The 20,734-nt window shown below is 65.0% G+C and overlaps 1 protein-coding gene across 4 annotated transcripts; it reads right to left on the bottom strand.

Annotated features, from left to right (window-relative positions):
• Positions 1-9: 9 nt before the first annotated feature.
• Positions 10-20,350, bottom strand: AGBL5 (AGBL carboxypeptidase 5). 4 transcript variants are annotated; one of them, XM_064448430.1, is made up of 15 exons: positions 20,092-20,350; positions 19,347-19,518; positions 18,007-18,173; positions 16,687-16,864; positions 15,776-15,954; positions 14,648-15,206; positions 13,908-14,077; positions 6,854-6,989; positions 6,477-6,667; positions 5,504-5,712; positions 1,477-1,592; positions 947-993; positions 649-806; positions 436-515; positions 10-283 (listed from the first exon to the last, which is right to left on the bottom strand). In XM_064448430.1, the coding sequence occupies exons 1-15, from the start codon at positions 20,286-20,288 to the stop codon at positions 206-208; spliced, it is 2,637 nt and encodes an 878-aa protein (XP_064304500.1). In that variant the 5' UTR covers positions 20,289-20,350; the 3' UTR covers positions 10-205. The 4 variants fall into 4 exon arrangements, with proteins under 4 accessions (XP_064304500.1, XP_064304502.1, XP_064304501.1 ...); XM_064448432.1 differs by lacking the exons at positions 436-515; positions 649-806; positions 947-993 and having other exon boundaries at positions 20,092-20,349; XM_064448431.1 differs by lacking the exons at positions 10-283; positions 436-515; positions 649-806; positions 947-993; positions 1,477-1,592 and adding exons at positions 4,181-4,972; positions 5,254-5,383 and having other exon boundaries at positions 20,092-20,349.
• Positions 20,351-20,734: the final 384 nt, after the last annotated feature.

The raw sequence follows: 20,734 nt of genomic DNA, 5'->3' as shown, positions 1-20,734 counted from the left end.
CCCGTCCGCCGGTGCCGCGGCGAGGAGCGGGGCCGTCCCGGGGCGGGAGCCCGCCGGCGCCGGGGAGCGGGCGCTGCCGTGAGACGGGGTCTGCGCCGGTGCAGCTTTGGTCTAGGGGGGCCGTGGTGGGGGGCTGTCGTGGCCCCGCCCCGTGCGCGGGCGCCGGTGCGTGCCGGCGGCGCGGGGCCGGTGCTGGTGGCTGCGGTCAGGCCTCGGCGCAGAAGAAGAGGAGCTGCCGGTAGGAGCTGAGCGAGGCGGGGCCGGTGGCCGGGCCTGGCGGGTGCTGCGGTGGGGGAGAGTGCGGTGGAGAGGGGCTGGGGGGCTGGAGCCCCCTCCCCAGCGCCACAGCCACCACCCAGGCCCTGCCGGCACTGGGCAGAGCGGGGCTGGGGTCCCCCTGCCCACACCGCATCCCCCGACGCCACGGGGCCCTACCTGGGGGTGCAGGCCCTTGGCCCCGCACAGGAGGAGTCTCTCGGGGCTCCGCTGCCCCATGGGGGCCTCCTGGCAGAGCCCTGCGGGGACAGAGACCGGTGTCACCTCCCCGGGACCCAGCACAGGCAGGAGGGTGCTTGCAGACCCGTGGTGTGACAACACCAGCCCCTGGGCCCCCTCCGCCCGTTGTGGCACGCCGTGGCCGGGCCCTACCTGGCGGAGGCTGGGAGGCCCGGGGCCCGCCGTGGCTCTGCTCCCCGGTGCGGCGGGCTGCGGCGCTGTCGGCACGGAGCCCTGGCAGGCTCTGGCCAGTTGCTGCCCCCTTCCTCCGCACGGGGATCCTGCTGGGGCGCGGGGGGAGACGCCCTGGGCTGTGGAGAACCACATGCCACTCCTGAGGTGGCTGCCGGGAGTGGGGGGGCTGCAGCCCAGACCCCCCTGCAGCTCCTGGCGGGGGTCCTGTGCCCTGACACAGGCCCTGGGCCGGCCCCGTGCTGATGCCAGCACCTACCCGGGCTGCTCTGGGGCTCTTCTGGCATCTGGCTTCCTTGGGAATGCCTGTGGGGAGGGGAGGGGAGGGTCAGGTTGGTGCCCAGGAGGGGGGCTGGGGGAAGCCCCCCACAGCAGCAGCATCCCACAGAGCTGGACCCCCGCCGTCGCGGTGCCTGCGCAGCTCAGGAGAAATACACGCAGGGCGGAAGCTCCTGGCAGAGCCCCGCAGGCAGATGGGGGGTCTTGCCCCACAGATGTGGGTCTCAGCCCTGCAGATGGGGGGGTCTCTGAACTCCTTGGGAAGCCCCCTGCCCAGCCCTGGCAGTTGGCGTGCAGGGCCCTGCGCCCTGGGACGCCGTGGGTGGCTCGGGATGGGGGCCTGACACCCAGCACAGCCCAGGTGCAGTTCGCACCCCGGCGTTCCCCAGACCCACGTCCCCCAGCATGGCTGGCAGAGCCGTGGGGCAGCCCCCTCCCAGGGCACCGGGGCCCTGCTGCCCACCCCGGGGTCCCCTGCCCGCCCTGGGCCCTGGTGGTGCCCAGCAGTACCTGCAGCAGTGCCGTGCCATGGGCAGCCACCGGCTCTCCCGCGCCGCGCTGGGCCTCCCGCGGTCTGTGGCCGGTGCCGGTGCTCGGCGCTGCCCGGGAGCCCACTGGCAGGGTCCCTGTGGGACAAACGAGACAGCTCAGCCCGTGCCAGGGCCAAGGCCCGTGCCGCAGCACGGCAGCCCCAAAGCCAGAGCGAGAGGAGCTGCTTTGGCAGCTGCCAAAGCACCAGCGGGGAGGACCGTGACGGGCACTCAACAGCTCAGCGTGGGGCCGGGGCTGCTGGTGGGAACCAGAGCCGGAGCCAGCAGCGGCAGCACCAGGCACGCGGCTCGGCTGCCGCAGGACACAGCTGTGGCCGAGGACCGGGCTTTGCGCCCGCGCCAGCGCTCAGCAGCGGTGCTGGAGGCGGGGATGGGCAGGACCACGACGGCAGGGCGGCATGCCACGACAGCCTGCAGGGAGCCGGGGCTCGATCCCGGGTCGTGCTCCTGGCCCTGCCAGTGGAAATGGGCTCTGAACTGGCCGCACTGGGCAGACCTGAGGGGCTGAGGGGGACGCACAACTCAGGCCTGGGGTGGGTGCCCATCAGCACCGCTCCGGACATGGCGAAGCTGGGCGTTGCCTTGCGGCAGCAGAGAAAAAGCCTGGACAAGCCCCCAGCACGAACCGGCCACGCTGACGGCGTCGATGGGATCAGCCCTACGAGCAGTCGCACGCCGCGGCGGCTGCCGGGGTCACACGGCACCTGGCCGAGCCGGCAGCGCCCATGAGCTCAACCCACGCCTACGGAAATCGCTCGGCAGCCGAGGAGGGGGACGGCGAAGGCGCGGCGAGCGGGTGAGGGTGCTGCAGGGACTTGAGGGAGCCGCACGGGTGCACGAGCGCGGGCGCCAGCGGAGCTGAGGCGTGCAAGGACGCGATGGGTTTGGCTGGGAACGAGTTAATTTTCTCCGTAGCGGCCCGTCTGGGGCCGCGGAATGGATTTGTGCTGAACCCCACGCGCGAGCCCTCGTTTAGCTGGTGCCAAGCAGCGATTGTGCAGTGCTGGGGCTGTTCTGCTCCTCGCCCAGCCTTCCACAGCTACCGTTAGGCGAGACGGAGCCCGGCGCTCCTGGGGACGGCTGCATGCCCGCCGGCCCTGGGAACCAGCCAAGGAACGCTGGAGCTGGCTTGGATTTGCCTCCGCAGCTTTCACTGTCCCTCTTAAACTGTCTTCATCTCATCCCGGGTGTTTTTCCTCACTTTTTCCCTTCTCATCCCACAGCTGAGACGGCACAACTTGCTGATGAACGCCAGCCAGTGGCAGCCGAAGCTGCGCAGAGCAGCGGGTCACCGGGGGTCCTGCAGAGACCCCCACCTCACCCTGGCTTTCACGAGGCCACGGGCAGAGCACAGGTCTGGCTGGGGCTCCCCAGGGCTTGGCTGATGCTGGCAGGGGGTAGAGCTGGAGCACGGGGTGCCCACAGAGAGCCCAACGGCGCAGCCCTCTGGGAAAGCGGCTCCTGCGGCAGCACCGCACAGGCTGTGCCCACGCCTCCTGCGCTCGCACGGAGACCTGCCCTTCCCCTCTGCTCCTCAGACATGGCAGCTCCCAGAGACCACCAGGACCGGCAGTACCCGCAGCTCCGCTGACCACCGGTCCCCGCCGCAGCCGGGGCTGGCACGGAGGAGAGGCAGCAGGGCAGGGGGCCCGGTCCTGGTAGTGGCAGCTGGCAGGCGTTGTGCCAGAGGGCTGTGGCCGGAGCCCACCAGGAAAGGGCCCCCTTCCTGCGTGGCGCAGAGGAAGCAGCTGGGAGCGGGATGCACCTCTGACACCTGCTGGGGCCCCGGCCCAAGCAGCAGCTCCGGGACAGGACATCCGCCGCAAGGCCCAGGCATCCCCAGGGAGAGCTGTCCTGCAGGGCCGTGGGGAGAGCAGCCTCCCCTCGCCCCAGGGCATGGTCAGCGGGACGGCCGGGCACCGCTCCTTACCCCGACGCCCCTGTGAAGATCGTGGCAGCGTGTGTGCAGGATGGGACAGGAGCAGGGCGCAGTGTCTTCGTCCCGCGCCATTTAACCATGGCCTCGTCACGCCTGGCTGGCGGCAGCGGGGGCTGCAGGCAGGACCGCAGCATTCCCATTTCCATCCCGGCTAGAAGGGTCTGTGATGGCGTCCCGGCACCACCCCGGGCAGGACAGCCAGCAGGAGGGCAGCGGCGTGGGGCTCGTAGGGCAGAGCTATGGGGGCAAAGCATTCCCAGGCCATGTTTCCCTGCGCAGACATGGCAGCGCCAGTGCTGCCAAGGCCCCCACGCTCAGAGAGTGGCGGCGCTGCTGGCAGCCAGAGCGGGCACGTGGAAGGCAAAGCTGCCAGGTGATGCCAGGGAAGGAAGAGCCACGTCCTGGTCCCCAGAGGCAGGCAGCTGGGCTCCCCCGGGCTCTCGGCTCTGCTGGTCATGGCTGCCCTTGCCGGAGGAGGCTGTGCGGATGGCACATGCCGGCGCGGCAGCCAGCAAGGGGAGAGCGCGGGCTAGGGAGGCAGAGCGACACTGATCCACCTTATCGAGACAGAATCTTCCCCTCCAGCCCCACAAGGTCTGTTCCTGCTCCCGCGCCTGACCATCACTGACTCCCCGGCAGCCGGGGGTCGGGCCAGGGGCTCGCTGCCGCTGGCTCCAGGGTGGGCCGAGCATGCATGGCAGAAGGAACAGACGGTACAACGTGCCCATGAGAACATCAGCCTTTTATTTCCTCCCTGCCACATTCTCGTGGCAGATGAGAAACAGTCACTACAAAGTGCTGGAAAGCAAACACGGAGGACCAAGCAACGCAAGAAACACAGGCGGAGCACGAGAAAGAAGCCGACAGTCGGAAACGCAGCAATCTCTCCCGAGAGCAGCGCCAGTACACAGAGCCTTGACACAACGACAGCTTCAGAGTCACACCCAGAGTCACACCGGCAGCCCCCTCCACCCTGAACGCGGGCCCTTGCTCGCACACCTCCCTTCTTTGGGCACTTCTGATCATGGTGCTCACGGGGCCCGGAGCCCCGCATCGGATCTGTCCAGCCCCGTTTCCTCAGCTGGGGGCCTGTGGGACCGGCCCATGGGGTAGCACGGGGCACTGGGGCTTCCCCCAGCATCGACCAGCCGGCATCAGCACCAGACTCCCAAAGGGCCTGGAGCAGCACTGCCCGCCCTGCCACGGCACTGAGCCCCCTGCCCGGCAGCGAGGAGGCCAGTGCAGGGGGCACAGCGAGCGCCTCGCCTCGTTTTGGCAGCCCCTGCTGCCAGGGCACGGTGCAGCCACAGGGCTCACCGGGAGCTGGCGGCAGGGTGCTAAGCCGGGGCCTTTCTCCTGGCCGTACAGGCGGCTTGGCAGCTTGGTGCTGCGAGCCATCCCCACCAGACAGGACTTGCCGTGTGTTCAAAGCCCCTGGTGACTAACTACAGCTCTGCCAGCCTGCCTCGCCATGACCGGAGTCATGTGCCACCACCGAATGCTGCGCAGCGGGTGCCTGGGAAGGGAAAAGGCACTTTGGTGTATCCCCGCAGGCCTCGGGAATGCTGTGGGAGCGGCGGAGGGAAGTCAAGCAGAGGTTTTCCGTGCTGGCTTCTCCAGAAGCCCCTTGGCCCCTGCCCTGGCAGCCCGCAGTGGGCCCAGAGCCTCCAGCCTTGGTGCCACAGAGGCAGCGGGCAGCTTCTGCCCAGCCAGGGGCTGCAGAGCTGCTGGGCTGGAGCTCAGCTGGGCCCCCTCGGCTCCCTGCAGGGGCCGAGCTGGAGAAGCCATGGGTCTCACCATGCGGCGCCTGTCCCGGACCAGCCAGGGCCGCTCTGCTCAGGACGGAGCACAGAGCTGAGCACGGCATCCAGGGCCCTTCCGAGGGGACGGGGCGGCCGTTCACACGCACTTCTTCCACGCAAAACCACTTTTATTACATCGAAGCACACGGTTACGCTGGCAGAGAGCTCTCCTCAGGGCTGTGGTTTTGCACAGCAGCTCGACAGGTACTGGATCAAGCGCACAAGAGGTCCCCAGCCCAGCTTACCTCTGCCCGGTGCCGGGACTCTGGTGCTGCCTTTCTGAGGACTCTGGCTCGCCGTGGCCGGACCCGAGGGTCTGCTGCAGCTGAAGGTGAAGCTGGGGGAGGCTTTTATCTGTGGCGAGTCCTGCTGGCTGCTGCCGCTCCCGCTGGTGCCGTTGCTGAAGCTCCTCATGCGGGACAGGGCATTATCAGAGGCCGAGGTGGGGAGCCCGCTGGAAGGGGATGAGAAACAGGAGGCTCAGCCTGGCTTTGTGGGCAGGGGCTCCCCTCCACTGGCCCCTCTGTGCTCCCCCGTCCTTCCCAGCCTGCTCTGCCCTGCAGCCCAGGCACTGAGCGTTGGGCTGCTGCAGAGACACCATCTCTGTCAGACCCTGGGGTTTCTTCCCCAGTGGCTGGTGAGCAGCTTGGGATAGGGGTGAGGAGCTGTCCCCAAGCGGCAGCAGCCCCGTCCCCCTCGTGGCAGCGGACCCTGGACTCCCTCATGGCGGCAGATCCCCGTTTCCCCTCGTGGCAGCAGATCCCCATTTCCCCTCACAGCAGCAGACCCCAGTCCCCCTCTCAGTACATCGCTGTCCCAGCAGCCTCGGGGCAGCAGCATTGTTTCAGAGTGCCCTCTCCCTCACCCCCCCATCCCAAATCCATCCCAGTCCAGCACTGGACCAGGCTGGGGGGAGAGAAGCTGGTTCTCTCCGCAGGCAATCACTTCCCAGTTACTGGGGCAGGTGAATCCCACACAGCTTCATGCTGCACGGCTGCGTGCCCCTCTCGCCTGCCGATGAGTCGGTGCCAGGGGATACCTGCACCTGCAGTTCCCAAAGCAAACCCTGCAGGGACAAGCACAGGGCCCGACAGGGTGGGAAAGCAAGCAAATAAACCTTGGCCTCGTTAGCGGCAGGTAACTCACTTGGAGCACATCTATCATCGCTAACTGGTGTTATCCTGCAGCTCTTGAACACTCAACCCGGCAGGCCCTTACGTGGAGCTCCTGGGGGGGGTCCTGGCACCTCCTCTCCGCCGCGGGCCCCCGCCTGTGCCCTTCATCCCGCGCACGTGCTTCAGCATCCAGGCCCGCAGGTTGCTGAGGCAGCTGTGCTCCGACAGGACGATTCGGGGCCAGGGGTTGCACTCCGCCATGTCCAGTGCTGCCACAGCCAAGGCTCTCCCGACCTGCCGGGGCAAAAGGCAACTGCTGAGAGAGGCCCCGAGAAGGAGCAGCAGCAATGTGGGCCTTGAGGCAGGAAAGCAACGTAAGAAAAGAAAACCCCGTGCGGGTGCCCAAAGCGCTGCCCGCAGTGCTCGGGGCAGGGCTGGGCCATGCACACCCGGCCGTGCCGCGGCTCGGGACCCCCTTACCTGCTCAAACAGCTCCACGGTGTATTTGGAGGGGAAGGCGGGAGGGGGCGGCGGGCTGGCCCGCCCGTTGTCGTGGCAGGCCACGGGGATGCTGTTCACCGAGCGCCCTGTGTTGTAGTTGCACTCCAGCGTGTAGCTGCGAAGCAGAGGGAAGCCCACGTTACCCGATGCGGCTCCGCGCCTGCCCGAGCACAGGAGCACCACTGCTGCGACGACACCGTGCCAGCAGTGCTGGGGTCCACCCAGCCCCGGAGGGCAGGCTCCAGGGGGAGCCTGGAGGGAAGACGTGGCTCCTGCCTTGGAGCCACAGCTCTCGCTGCGACCCGCTTTGTGGATGCTGCGTTTTCTCATGCACTGAGGCAGGAGTAAAGGGGGGAAAGAAGAAGGAGTTGGCCATCAGAGACATGTCGAGGACAGGAGAGGCACCCGTGACACAGGACCCGAGGAACCGGACTCTGAAACCACTGCCAAGGAAGGGACCAGCCACGGGGGAGCTGGTGAGCAGGGTCAGGAGTGGCCAGCGATCGCTGAGCACCCAGCTCCCAAAGTGCTGAGTACCTACCTCTTATCTTAAATCAATGGTCATGGCACCCATGGCTGCTAGGGACACCCCAACTGCTTCTCAGGGTGAAGCCACTACCAAAAGATCTTCTCTGGTACCCTAAAAGGGTCTGCAGCCACCCCTGGGGAGTTCACGCTCAGGGCAGGGCACAGTGAAACGGCTGCCACGTCGTTCCCCACGCGCGAAGCCTCATGTGGCACCGATTTTCTGGCAGCGAGGCAGTGAACCACTGACGTCGCACAGACCGCCGGAGAGACATCGTCTCGTCTCTCCGCTTCCAGGGAAAACCCAGCGAGAAGTCACCGGATCGGCGCTGCAGGGGTGACCTGAAGGTCTGCAGAGCAGGAGCACGCAGGGGGCAGGAGATCAGCGGCAGAGGAGGAGAGGGCTCGGACACACCGTGCAGCATTTGCAAAAGCACATACGGCCGGGATGCGTATCCTGATAGTTTGCAAACTGTTAGCAGGAGCGTGGGTAGCGAGCAAGGGAACTGGGAGTGCTCGCTGAGCAAACTCAATCTGGCTGGCAAAGCCGATGCCTTGTGGGAAGGCTGTTATGAGGGAGGTGTTAAAGAGCCCAGCTGCAGGGGCATCCTGCTGGGGGAAGGCCTGCCGCACGCCTGCCGACGGGAGGAACTCGCCTTCACAGCCGCGGCGTGCCGACGCTGGCCTGGCGCCCGCGGGGCTGACCGCCACAGCACCGCGGCACCCGCACCGGCAGCACCAAGCCGACTGAACACGGTGAGATCCAAGGGCAGAGGGGATCCCCCCTCTCTGGCTACCGGCTCCCAGGCTATCACCACATGTGCCCCCCAGCTGCAGAGGGGCTGGGGAAGGGTCTCTGGGTCCTCCCCTCCAGAGACAGGGGGTCCTGCAGCCCAGCACAGCCCCCCTCACTCACTCCGGCCCCGCATCCCGGCAGCTCGGTGCCAGCACCTTGCACACAGAGCAGGGTGGGAGTGGGGACTGACAGACCGACAGACTGACAGCCTTCCCCGGTTGCCTGGGCAAGGTGCCATGCAGGGAGCAAGGCAGGAGCTCGGCGCAGGGGGCCAGAGCAAGACTGAGCCTAGTTAAACTGTACTGGAGCCTGTACTGGAACTGGTACTATGCAATATCTTCATCAACGGCACAGACAGTGGGATCAGGCGCACCCTCGGTGACACGGAGCTGAGCGGTGCGGCTGACACGCCTGAGGGACAGGACGCCACCCAGAGGGACCTGGACAAGCTGGAGAGGTGGGCCCGTGTGAAGTGCAAGACCCTGCATCTGGGTCGGGGCAGCCCCCGGGATCAGCCCAGACTGGGGGATGGGGAGCAGCCCTGCCCAGAAGGACTTGGGGGTGCTGGGGGGTGAAAAGATGGACACGAGCCGGCAGCGTGCGCTCGCAGCCCAGACCCCCAGCCGTGCCCCGGGCTGCATCCCCAGCAGCGCGGGCAGCCGGGCGAGGGAGGGGGTGCTGCCCCTCTGCCCCGCTCTGTGAGACCCCCCTGCAGCGCCGCCTCCAGCTCGGGGCTCCTCAGCACGGGACAGACACGGGGCTGCTGGAGCGGGGCCAGAGGGGGCACAGAAATGCTCCGAGGGCTGGAGCCCCTCTGCTGCGAGGCCGGGCTGGGAGAGCTGGGGTTGTGCAGCCGGGGAAGGGGAGGCTGCGGGGAGACCTTATTGCGGCCTCTCAGGGCTTGAAGGGGCTGATAAGACACCTTTAAGGCAGACAGGGGCAGATGTTTCAGCAGGGCTGGTAGTGACAGGACAAGGGGAGATTTAGGTTGGACACAGGGAAGAAAACTTTCACCCTGGGGGTGGTGAGGCTCTGGCACAGGCTGCCCGGGGAAGCTGTGGATGCCCCATCCCTGGCAGTGCTCAAGGCCAGGCTGGACGGGGCTTTGAGCAACCCGGTCTGGTGGAAGGTGTCCCTCACCATGGCAGCGGGGTGGAACTAGGTGATCTTTGAGGGTCCCTTCCAACCCAAAGCGCTCTGTGACCCTCTTTCTTATCAGGGGCTGATAAGAAAGGCGGGACAGACGTTTTAGCAGGGCCTGCAGCGACAGGACAAGGGGTGATGGGTTTAAACTAAAGGAGGGGAGATTCAGACTAGAGAGAAGGAAGGAATTGTTCGCGCTGAGGGCGGTGAAAGCCTGGCCCAGGCTGCCCCGAGAGGCGGTCGATGCCCCATCCCTGGGAACACCCAAGGCCAGGCTGGACGGGGCTCTGAGCAACCTGCTCTGGCTGAAGGTGTCCCTGCTCACGGCAGGGGGTTGGGCTGGGTGGCCTTTAGTGGTCCCTTCCCACCCAAACTGTTCCGTGATTCCGAAATGGCACAAGATCAGCACCCTGGAGCCGTGCGCTGCAGCGACATCAGCCTTGCCCTTTAACCACGACGACGACCAATTTTCTGTAAAAACCACCCGGTCCCGAACACACGCCTGGTTGGACAGTCTGGCTTTGCCAGGGCAGCTAAAGACAAACTAAGCCCCGGGCTGAGGCTGCCAGCTGGCTGAGCCTCACCAAACTCCCCCCGGGGGGGGGAGCCAGGCAGCAGAAAGCACACACCAACCCCCCGAGGAACTCACCACGCGCTTACAAGGGCCGCAGCGCCGTCGAGAGGTGCCTCACGTCCTCGCCAGCACGAGGGGAACCCTCCGAAAAGACCCCTCCGAGGGGCAGCCCATCCATGGGCCTCGCGCCTATGGATGAAGGAGGGCGGGTTGGGGGCGTGCAGGTCGGGGGCAGCCCTGCCTGTGGTGACTGTGCTGTGGCGGAGCTCAGTAGCCCAAAAGGAACATGGCGAAGAGCAGGATCACAGCCCTGGGCTGCGGGAGAGCAGGTTTTGCCTTTTCAGGGATCTGTGTGGAAGAGTCCTGCGGGACAGAGCCCTGGCGAGCCGATCCATCCTGAGGGCTCACCTCCTCTGATGGCTCCAGGGTGGCGGGGGGTCAAGCCAAGGCAGCAGGAGCCCTGCGTGGATGAGCACGGAGCTCCCACCTGGACTCGGATGGAAAAAGGAAGCACACAAGAGGTGAAAGGAGGGAGAGGTGACCTGAGAGGGACACAGACGCTGCCCAAATGGGCAGGGATGGGGCTGGGAAAGCCAAAGCCCAGCTGGAGCTGATCCACTGAGGGACGAGAAGGGCTACAAGAAGGCTTCTGGAGGTGTATCAGTGGCAGAAGGAAGACCAGGGAGAGCGTGAGCCAGCTGCTGGGCCAGGGTGCTCCTGCCTTCTTCACCTCAGCCGCCACTGCCGAGCTCTGGGTTCAGCCTTCTACGGCCCCCAAGACCGGAGGAAGGTCTGGAGTAAGGGAGCTGTCCCCGCGAGGGAGAAGGAGGAGCAGCAGCTCAGGGAGCACTGCACAGCCTGGGCAGGCACAGGGCCCTGGGACCCGGCGGGACAAACTCGCAAGTGCTGCGGGAGCCCGATGATGTCCCGGCGAGGCTGCGGCTGGCTGTCTCGGAGAGGTCCTCGTGACTGAGGCGGGTCCCCAAGGACGGGGAGAGAGCAAATGTCACCCCTGTCTTTGGAGCCAGGGACCCACGGGCCGGTCAGCCTCGCCTCAATCCCCGGGGAGGTGACGGAGAGAGTAATCCCGGAGACCCAGGAAGGATGAAGGTGCCTGGGAGCAGTCAGCAGAGTTATGATGGAGAAATTGTGCACAACCATGCCGGCAGCCTTCGATGACGTAACGGCCAGCTCCCAGGCCGACAGCGAGCTGCGGGCAATGGCTGACGGCTTTGGACAGGGTGTCCCAGCCCACCCTCGCAGGCGAGCGGACGAGGGGCAGGCGATGCCAGGGGATGCAGAGGCTGACACGCCAGGCCGTGAGCGCGGCGCAGAGCCCGGCTGGAGCCCCAGTGCTGGGTCCTGGCTCGGTACTGGTCATCAGGTGTCCACCAGTGCCCGAGGCAGCGCGTGGCTGTGGTGAGGCTGCGGAGGATGCAGAGCTGGGGGTTGATGCTCCAGAGGGCTGGAGGAAGGGTGGTCAGGGACCTCCCTGCACTCCCGTGGGGAAGGCAAAGTCCTGCCGTGGGGAGGAATAACCCCATGAGACGGACCTGGGGGGCCCGGTGGGCTCCGAGTTTTGTGAACTGAGACCAGGGACGCTAAGCGGGGTCTCCCCTTCTTCCAGTTTCTCTGTTTGCTCTCCTAGCGTGTTCTTGGTTCCAAGCTTTCACCTTTCTCTACCCTCAGCGTTTTCAAGGTGGGAAAAAACCAACAACCCTAAAGGCTTCTAAGACACACGATGAACGCCTTGCACGTGGCTCCTGCTTTGTGCATCTCTGCTGCCCAACGTGATGGGTGCTAGAAATTCCCCTGTGCTCAGTGGCAATATGGAAAAAAAAAATCAAATACATCACCCATTAAATACTGCTTCTATCCCCGGAAAGTCCTGGATTCCTGCAGATTTCTGGAGGGTGCTGGGGAATAACTTCCCGATATGGGTGCAGGACGGGCCTCCCACGGGTGACGCACAGCTGGATCACAGGCAAGGAGGAACCCGTTGGCTGGGGATGCGATAACAAACGTCAGCCTTGCCTGCAGTGACCATGAAATGGCGGCGTTCATGATCCCGAGGCGGGGAGAGCAGCAGCGCACAGGCCCTGGGCCTCAGAAGGGCAGGCTTTGGGTAGTTTAGGGCACCAGTAAGGGGGATCCTGTTGGAGGCAGCTCTGAGGGACGAAAGGGCTTAGGAAAGGCAGCAGGTTGTTCAGGACAGCATCCTCCAGTACCTGGGAGATGGACAGATGTACCAGGAGATCAGCTGGCGGACAGGGAGCTCTCGCCAGAGCTCCACTGCAGAAAGCCGCAGGCGGGCTGGGAGGATCGCTGGGCCTGGAGACGGGGCTCCAGGAGGAAAACCACCAGGGACGGAGGGTAATCAAGTCGAGGATCTGCTGAGAAACACGACCCGTGTGAGCCCACGAGCCCCGAGGGGCAGCATCCAAGGGTGCCGAGGTCCTTGTGGGGCTTCTCTGATGGGGAGCGGGGGTGTGTGTCCCTGATGGGTGGAGAAAGGCAAACATTGCTTCTGTTGTTAAAAAAAGACCATCCAGGGTCTGAGAGGCCGGGCAGCCTCACCTCAGTCCCCAAGACACCACCGAGCGGGCCCTCCTGCAGCACGTTTCTGGAGGCGTGAGGAGAAGAGGGTGACTGGGAGCCTTCGGCCGGGATTCGCTCGCATCTGTCCGACTGCTCGGAGGCAATCCGGCTTGTTAATCCGGCAGAAAACCGGCGCGTCTCCATCCCCATCTGACGTGCCCGCACAGTGCCGTGCGGCACAGGTGCCGAGAGCGCTCCTGGCGCCTGCAGAACGGCCGCCACCTCTCAGGACGTCGTGTTGGATTAGCCATGGGTTGTTCCCTGCCAGCTCCGGCAAACGGGCACGGAGCAAAGCGACACCTGCAACCCAAGCCTAAAAAACCTCATGTATTTGTGACTGCAAGGTTGGTTTTAGCTGGATCAAGCACGCCCCCTGACCCAGGCTGCGGCCAGGCCGAGGAGCAGAGCACGGGGAAAGTGCTGAGGAAACGGAGGAGAGAAAGGAGCGGAGGGAGCCACCGCCTCCGCGCAGCCTGGTCCTACACCAGCCTAAGCCAGCAACGAAACCGCACCCGCCGAGAGCGGCTGTTCACAGGAGAAGGGGCGCCAGGGCTTCTGGGGGAGGTCCAGGCCTGGTGGGAAGCCTGGCACTACTTCCACATTTCCTCAGACCACAGATTCCCGGGGAACGCGGCGCCTACTAAAGAAGCATTACGCGCTTCACTTCTTCCCTCGGCATCTGCGAGCGGCCGCCACCAGGGCCAAACAGGGCGAGACAGGCTGAGACAGGCTGTCGGTCTCATTAGTTCAGCCGTTTTTATGATTCCAGCAACCACAACAGAAATGGGCCAAAATCGTTCCATCCGTTGTTGGGGAGAGGCGCGTGGCTGCTACGGGTCACACACATATCCTCAACTCACAGAATTCTGGGCTGGCTGAGGCTGGAATCTTGCAGGGCAATCTCGCATGCAGGGTCTGGGGAAGCTGAGCCCGTTGCAGCTAAACAGGTTTTAACTACAGCTAAATATAAATGTACGAAGGTCCGTCTGGGAAAAAGGAGAATTCCTGCTGGAAAGCAGCGCACCAGCAGCTCTGCGTGGCGAGGACAAGAAGCCAGAGTAGCTGCAGGAGGGGTGTGAAGGGACAGGAGGTACCAGTGGAAAAGGAGCCAGGCTGCAAAGCAGGACAGTGCCTGCGGCTCCGGAGCGCGGTGGTACCTGGCACGGCCAGCTCCCGGCCTCTGCCTGCGCCGCACCGAGCACGTAACGCTCTCCTGGGCCGGGTCAGACAAGGCGCAAGTGCCAACCCCACGGGAGAGCCACGCAGGGCAGGTGCCTCCCAGAAGTGTCACCTTTCTGTAACAGCCTGCATCCAGCAGGACCACCCCTTCCAGGGGGGAGGAGAGCTGGGCCAGAGCAGCCGTCACGACACGCAGCGGCAAGCGGAGGTGTACCTACCTGTGGATGATCCCCAAGGCTTTGTAGACGGCAACTCGCCCGCTGCCCTCCTTCGACTGCCCATCCCGCTTGTCTTTGGCATACATGTTCTTCTCTGAGAAGTTACAGCCCATGAAGTCAAAGTGAGGTGAGTTTAAGGAGATGAGTTTGGGGAACAGCATGTTCTCCACCTGCGGCACACAGAGAGGAACATGGGCAACTTTGGGGGGAGTCCTTGGCTGTTCGTCCTGCTCCAGCACCACCAGTGCCAAGCTCTGGGGTGTCAGCCAACGCTGGGCCCACTCTGCCCGATCCCAGTGTCCCACCCGCTCCAGCCCTGCCTGGGGGATGGTGCCTACCCCCTGCCCATCTCCAGCAGCCAGGCTCTCCCGACAGCTGGCTCGTGGAGGCAGAGAGGCTGGAGCCCAGCAGCACAGCTCTCCCCAACTCTCGTCCCCTTGGAGAGGAAGGGGCAGCTCTTCTCCCTCCCCATGCCGGCTCCCAGGGGGAGAAGGTGAGACCTGCTGCAGCTGCTCTGCTCACAGGCCTGGGAGAGGAGAACGAGCTCCACCGAGCACCAAAGGCAGGGAGGGTAGCCAGCCCAGCGCCCCCTCCTTGGGCACCAGCCCCATCCCGATGGGGAACTCCCACCCCCTCTCCCAGCAGTGGGAAGGGGCATTTGGGACCCTGGGGAGGGGGCAGAGCGGTGAGGGGGTCCCAGCCTGCTCCAGCACCTCTGAACTCCTACCCCCTGCCCTCACCTGATCGTTTTCATCACTGAAACTGTTGCCATACATGAAGCAGCCGCGTTTGGAGGCATGCCCGTGGAGATCGACATAGTAGGCCAGCCCGCTGTCCTGGGGTAGGATGGTTTCGGGGAGAGGTGCTGGTGGAGGCCTCCTGGCTTCCTCCTCACAGTGCTCTGCGGCGTGGCTCGAAGGGAGGATCCAGACAGCTTGGTCCTTGCTGCCCAGCTCGGCGGCAGGTGTTCCCGAGAGCCGGGGTTCCTGAGAAGGGCTGAAGTACGTGCTGGCACGCCAGGTGCTGGGCGAGTTGCGGAGGTTATTGGCTTTCTCCAGCTCCGAGAGGGCTGCCTCCGGGGACGGGGCGCTGCTGCGGACGGAATGGTTGGAGGATTTTGTGCTTAGCGAGCTGGTGCCGAGCGGCGAGACGTATGTCCTCCAGTCGGGAGAGCCTGGCAGGACGCGGCTGTGAACGTGGTGGTAGAGGAGGACAGCTTTGGCCCCGTACACCGCAGGGTGCAGCTCGGCGTCAGGGTTGAGATACTGGCGGTTCAGGTTTACCCCACGGGAGTCAGTTCTGCGGGGAGAGAGCAGAGGAGGCATGAGGTCCTTCGCGCAGCACCATCCGTTCTGCAAAGGCCTGACCTTTCCTCGTAACGGCTGAGGCTTTGAGCTCAATCCTGGAGTACAGGTGGCCAAACCACCCCCTTGCGGGCAGCGACCCTGCCCCAAAGCAGCTCAGAATCCCTCTCCCGGAGCGGCACTTGCCTCAGCGAGACAGAGCCCTGAGCGATCTCCTTCCCTCTCCACTGGAGCCGGCCCAGCTCTGACACGCCAGGGAGAGCAAGGTCAGGACAGTGTCCGAGTGCCTCAGAGGCACAGGGCAGCATTGCTCACCTGGGCTAGAAAGCCCTGATCCAGGAGGTGACCTACGCAGGAACAGCAGCCCTGCGCCCTTGCCACAGATGCCGGGGGGCAGCAGGGAGGTGTTGCCGCAGCCTGGGGGCCTCAGCTCACTCTCCGACTGATGCAGGATCTCGGGGCTGTCCTTCACAGCCATCGCGAGACGCATAGCAGGCTCCAGACCAGGCGAGCAGCCCTGCTCGGACCCCGACGAAGCCGCAGCTGCAGCCCCTGCTCACTCACCGATAGTGGCCCCGCACCACCCCGTCGGGGTTCAGCATGGGAATGAGCTTAAAGACGAACATCCGCCGCAGCATCTGGGCGCGGGGGTCCTCCTCCCGAAGGATGAAGTCCAGGAAGCCATTAAAGACGAAGCTAGAGGGTGTTTCTCCCGGGTGGACTCTGCTGCTGAGGAAGAACACCTGGGGGCAGACAGATGGGGGTGATGGGCAGGTTTCTGCCTGCCCCAAGGGGCTGTGATGCCTCAGGTCCTGCTTGGAATAAGGCTGGTTATCCCTGTGTGAGACTGAAGGGACAGAGACCCTACAGCCTGCCACCGGGAGAAACCAGAGCAGAGCCACAGGAGCACCCCAGGGAAAAGCCCCGAGCGATCCTGCACAGCGGGGAATGAGCCCGACTGCAACGATGACATGAAGCATGCCCTGAAGAGCCCTTCTCTTGGGGGGAGCTTCTCAGCAAGAGATGTGCCTTCAGCCTCCCGGCCGCCCATCCCAGCTCTGCAGCTGCAGGGGCAGCTCTCTGCCCGTCCTGTCACCAGCAGGCAGGGCCTGGCACCCCAAACTCACCACCTCTAGCAGTTTCTTTGCAGTTTAACGGAGCAACAGCATTAAAAGGAGAACAGAACAAAACTCCTAGGAAACGAGACACTGATTTTTGCCCAGAGGAACAGGCGTGCGGTGCTACCAGAGGGCATTTCATGGTGCTGAGATGATGCAGATGCACCGGGGCTCCTGGCTGGCTAACAGTCCCCACTCCTGATGTGGGATCTTTCAGACTCTCCACTCCCCACGCTCCCCACCTAGTCTAATGCTCCAGCCCTCCAGGATGACGCCTTTCAAGTCAGCAAGGCCCTGACACACGGGCCATGGCAGAGCGCGCTGGCCGTGCTCGCTGGCCCCGACGCAACAGCTCACCCTCTTCCCTGCAAAGCGGCGTGGCCGCGGAGTGGCTGTGTCTGGGAAGAGCTTGTCCAGCCGGGGCTCCCGCTTCTCCAGCATGCCGTGGCACGAGGTGACGGTGAGCAGGTCCACCCGCAGCTTGTCCAGGGAGTGGCAGAGCAGCTCCCGGTGGTAATAGACAGAGTCGAGGGGGCTGCAGGTTGAGAAGAGACACTCAGCCAACAATGCACAGGTCAGAGCCTCCCGCTCCGGGGAAGGAAGCCACCCATTCAGAGAGAGGAGCGGTGGCCCAGGCCCTGGGGTCATGGCGCCCAGACCCCCGGCTGCGGGGAGCGGTGGGCGAGCAGCTCCAGCACAGTCAGACCTGGCGGAGGCACCTGCAGCTCCCAGACAGTCAAGCCATGCCCCTGTGGCAGCACGAGACTGCTCAGATAGGGAAATGAACCGGCAAGAGGAGAGGGTGCCCCACCTGCACAGTACAGGGACCCCCCTCGCCCCACTGATGCCTCACCTAGGCCCCTGGCAGCTCCCGCGGCACCGAGGGAGCCAGGGTCTCCTGCAGGAGGGTCTGGTTGGGACCACCCAGCCCTGCTGTGATGCCGAGGGGCTCAGGGACCTCCCTTCAGTGGGTGAGTTTGACCCACAAAGACTGCGATATCACCACCAGACCCTTACTGACTGACTGCCGGGTTTTGAAATTTTCGTAGGTCTCCATTGCGTGACAGTTTAAGAACAAACCCCGTTCAATAGACCAACGCTCACCCCTTGTCTAAGAAAAGGTATTTATGACCCCAGCCCTGCAGCATGGGAAGCCTCTGGGGCCAGAAGGGGCTCCAGGACAGTTATCCACAGGGACACCAGAAAACTGACTCTGTCTTCCTCCTCCTCCCCTTCAGCCAGGCATTAAGTTCCAAGAAGAAATTCTTGAGATCAGGGGAACTTCCCAGGGCAGAGCCTGGTGCTAAGCCTGGCTCTTAGCACCGACATGTCTCTCCGTGACAGGATTTGCAGAGGAAAGGAGTGGTGGGAGAGATACCGCCACCTTCCTGCAGCCAGGAGGGGGAAAGCAAACGAGGTGTTGGCCTCCAAGAACCCCCTCTCCTTAAACAGAGGGCTGCAGTTCTGTTACAGCCCCTCCTCAGCTTCTTCCACCCAATGGGAGCCTGCCCTTGGGAGGGCTGGGGGGGGATCCAGCCCAAACCAGTCAAGGACCCTCTGGAAGCCCCTTGGAAGCGCGTGCTCGGGGGAAGCGGGGGGCACAGAGACCCTCCTCACAACACCACGGATCCACAGCGGGGGCAAAGGCGAGCGGGCAGGGCTGGGAGTGGGGCGCACCTGCTGGGAGACATGTGCCTGCACTCCTGGAAGCGGCAGTCCAGCTGCGCCAGCATCTCCTGGCACTCCGTGTAGGAGAAGGGGTAGCAGAAGGCAAAGTAGGTGGTGGCACCGCGGTGCTCCAGGAAGCGGTGCACGAAGGACAGCACAAACTGTGTCTCCACCATCTGGGACAGACACAAAGCAGAGGCTGAGCAGAGGCACGGCCGCAGGAGTGGCCGGCACAGGCCAGGCAGCCACGGCCGCTGCAGGCCTGCCGCCGCTCTCTGGCACTGCCGCGCCGGTTCATAGTTCCCTCGTGCATCAGGTGGTGCCTGCAGCCGCTTGCTAACCGCAGGGGAATCGAAGCTGCGCTCTCAGCAGATCCCAGCCCGCTCTGCCCGTATACCCAGAATGCCAGGCTGTTCCCTATGAGGCCCTCGGTTCCCTGCTCGCCCCACTGCAGGCAGCACTCAGGTCCACTGATGCCTAACCGTGTGCCTGGCTCCGGGGCAGAGCTCTTTGGGAAACCCAGAGGCTTCCTTCTGCTCCTTGTGCCCACTCACCAGCGCTCAGAGACTGAACAGTAACTATTTCAGCACACTTTGCAAAGTCAATGAGCACTGCGAAGCCTGTCCTTTCTCTCCCTGGTGCTGGCACGGGCCAAATCGAGTGTCGTCTCATCCTGAGCCAGGGGATGGGTGATCCTCCCAGCCCCTGTTCTGTGGGGTGGAAGTGGGGGGCATGTTATGGGCGTCACTGCCTCCCCATGGCAGCATGCGCAAAGCAAGGGCGATCCAGGGTGCCCGCAAGCAACTTGCCCCAGGCAGCTCCTACCAGACCAAAGGCGGAAAATGCCAGAACCAACAAAGTCCTGTTTGAGGCCCAAACAGCATAACGGGGCTGCAAGGGCCAACCTGCGGCCGTTCCTACTGGCTTCAGTTCCCAGGGCTCTTGCCCTGCGCCCCCCGCGGGGACTTCAGCACTGGGACATCGCATAGCTCCCCGCCAAGAGTGTTTACTGGCCACTTGGACAATGGGAGCAGGAAGGGAAGCCCCAGGCATGTTTTGAGAGTGGTTCCATGTTCCCCTGTCAGGCAACAGGGAAATCATCCCGTGAGAGCCTGCATGCCGGCAGGGAAGAGAGCCAATGGGCCCTGGGAGGGGGCTTCGTCACTAGCCCCCCACTCTCCTTTGGGGCCGCCAAAGGTCACCCCGGCGCAGTTAGTGAGGGGCAGTTGCATCCCCAGAGCTGCCCACCACCCTGAACACAGGGTCCTCTCCCTGCCAGTCACCGTCCCTCAGCCGAGGGCCACCCTGCCCCAGCCTGAGCCCCCAGCCCAAGGCCCCACCACCCGTACCTCGAAGCTGGGCCGCTCACGGATGCGCTCCCAGCGGGGCCGCATGGGCAGGGTCCGCACGAAGGGGGACATGCCCTGGGAGTACAGCCGGCTCTGCTTGTTCATGTTCAGGATGTGCAGCTTGATCAGCTTCCCCGGAGCTCCCCCCCGCACGCTGAAGTAGAACCAGGACCTGGGGAAGGACAGAAGAGCTGGGTCAGCCTGTGCCCCACTGGTCCTCCTCCTCTCCAGGAGCCTGTCAGACTCCCTGGTGGGGGCGGGAAACATACCCCATAAGCTCCCCTCCAGAGCACCCCTGTCCCTCCTAGCGACTCCCTGTCCCTCTCCACAGCCCCTCGCCAGTCCCCTTACCCCAGGGGACTATCCATCCTGAGGGTCCCCCTGCTCTCCCCCCCATCCAGGAGCCTGTCAGACCGCCGGGGAGCTGGCACAGGCCTCATAAGCTCCCCTCCAGAGCATGCCTGACCCTCCTAGCGACCCCCCAGCTCCTTTCCGCAGTCCCTTGCTAGCCCCCTTCCACTGCGAGACCACCCACCCTGGAGATCCCCTCACTCTCCTCAGCCCCCCAACCTCCCAGCCCCTCCTCCCCCTCCAGAAGCCTGTCAGACCCCCAGGGGCGGGCGAAGATCCTATGAACCCCCCTCCCAGAATATCTTTGACCCCGCTAGCGGTCCCTCTCCACAGCCCCCTTCCCCCCCTGCCGCCCCCGTGCCCACCCTGGGGGTCGCCCCCCCCGCCCCGTTACCTGTTGCCGTTCTCATACTCGGTGTGGGCGCAGTCGGGCCGCGTCCAGACGTTGAACTCGTAGTCGGCGGCGGGGAGGGCGGCGCCCCAGGCCGCCGCGCCGCCCCCCGCCCCGGCCGGCCCCACCTGCTCGACGTGCGCCAGGTTACCCGAGTCGAAGCGGGAGCTGAAGAGCAGCCCCCCGCACCGGATCTCCATGGCTGCCGGCCCGCCCCGGCCCGCTCATCTCCCCACCGCCCCGGCCCGCCGCCGCCGCACCGCCTAGCAACAACAATGCCCGCGCCCATTGGCCCGCCGCTTCCTAGCAACGCACCCGCCCGTTGGACGGCGGCGAGACTGCCCCGGCGCGCGGGGCCACGCCCCTTCCCCCAACCACGCCCCCTCTCCCTGTGCTCTTTACACGCGGACGAGCCTACCCGCGCCCGGTGGCCACGCCCCTGGTAGCCACGCCCCTGGTAGCCACGCCCCCTCGCCCGGCACCCCGTTACACGCGCGTACAGCGGAGCGCACGCATGGACATGCGTGTGCGCACACACACACACACACACACACACGAACATGTATGTCCTCCCCCATGCCTCGGGGGTGCCCCCGCACCGGCCCGGGATGGGGGACACACGCCCCCGGGGCCGTGGGCAGGCCCC

Source organism: Phalacrocorax carbo, chromosome 3 (assembly GCF_963921805.1).
Source record: "Phalacrocorax carbo chromosome 3, bPhaCar2.1, whole genome shotgun sequence".
Taxonomy (NCBI): domain Eukaryota; kingdom Metazoa; phylum Chordata; class Aves; order Suliformes; family Phalacrocoracidae; genus Phalacrocorax; species Phalacrocorax carbo.
This window is presented reverse-complemented; position numbering and strand designations above follow the sequence as displayed.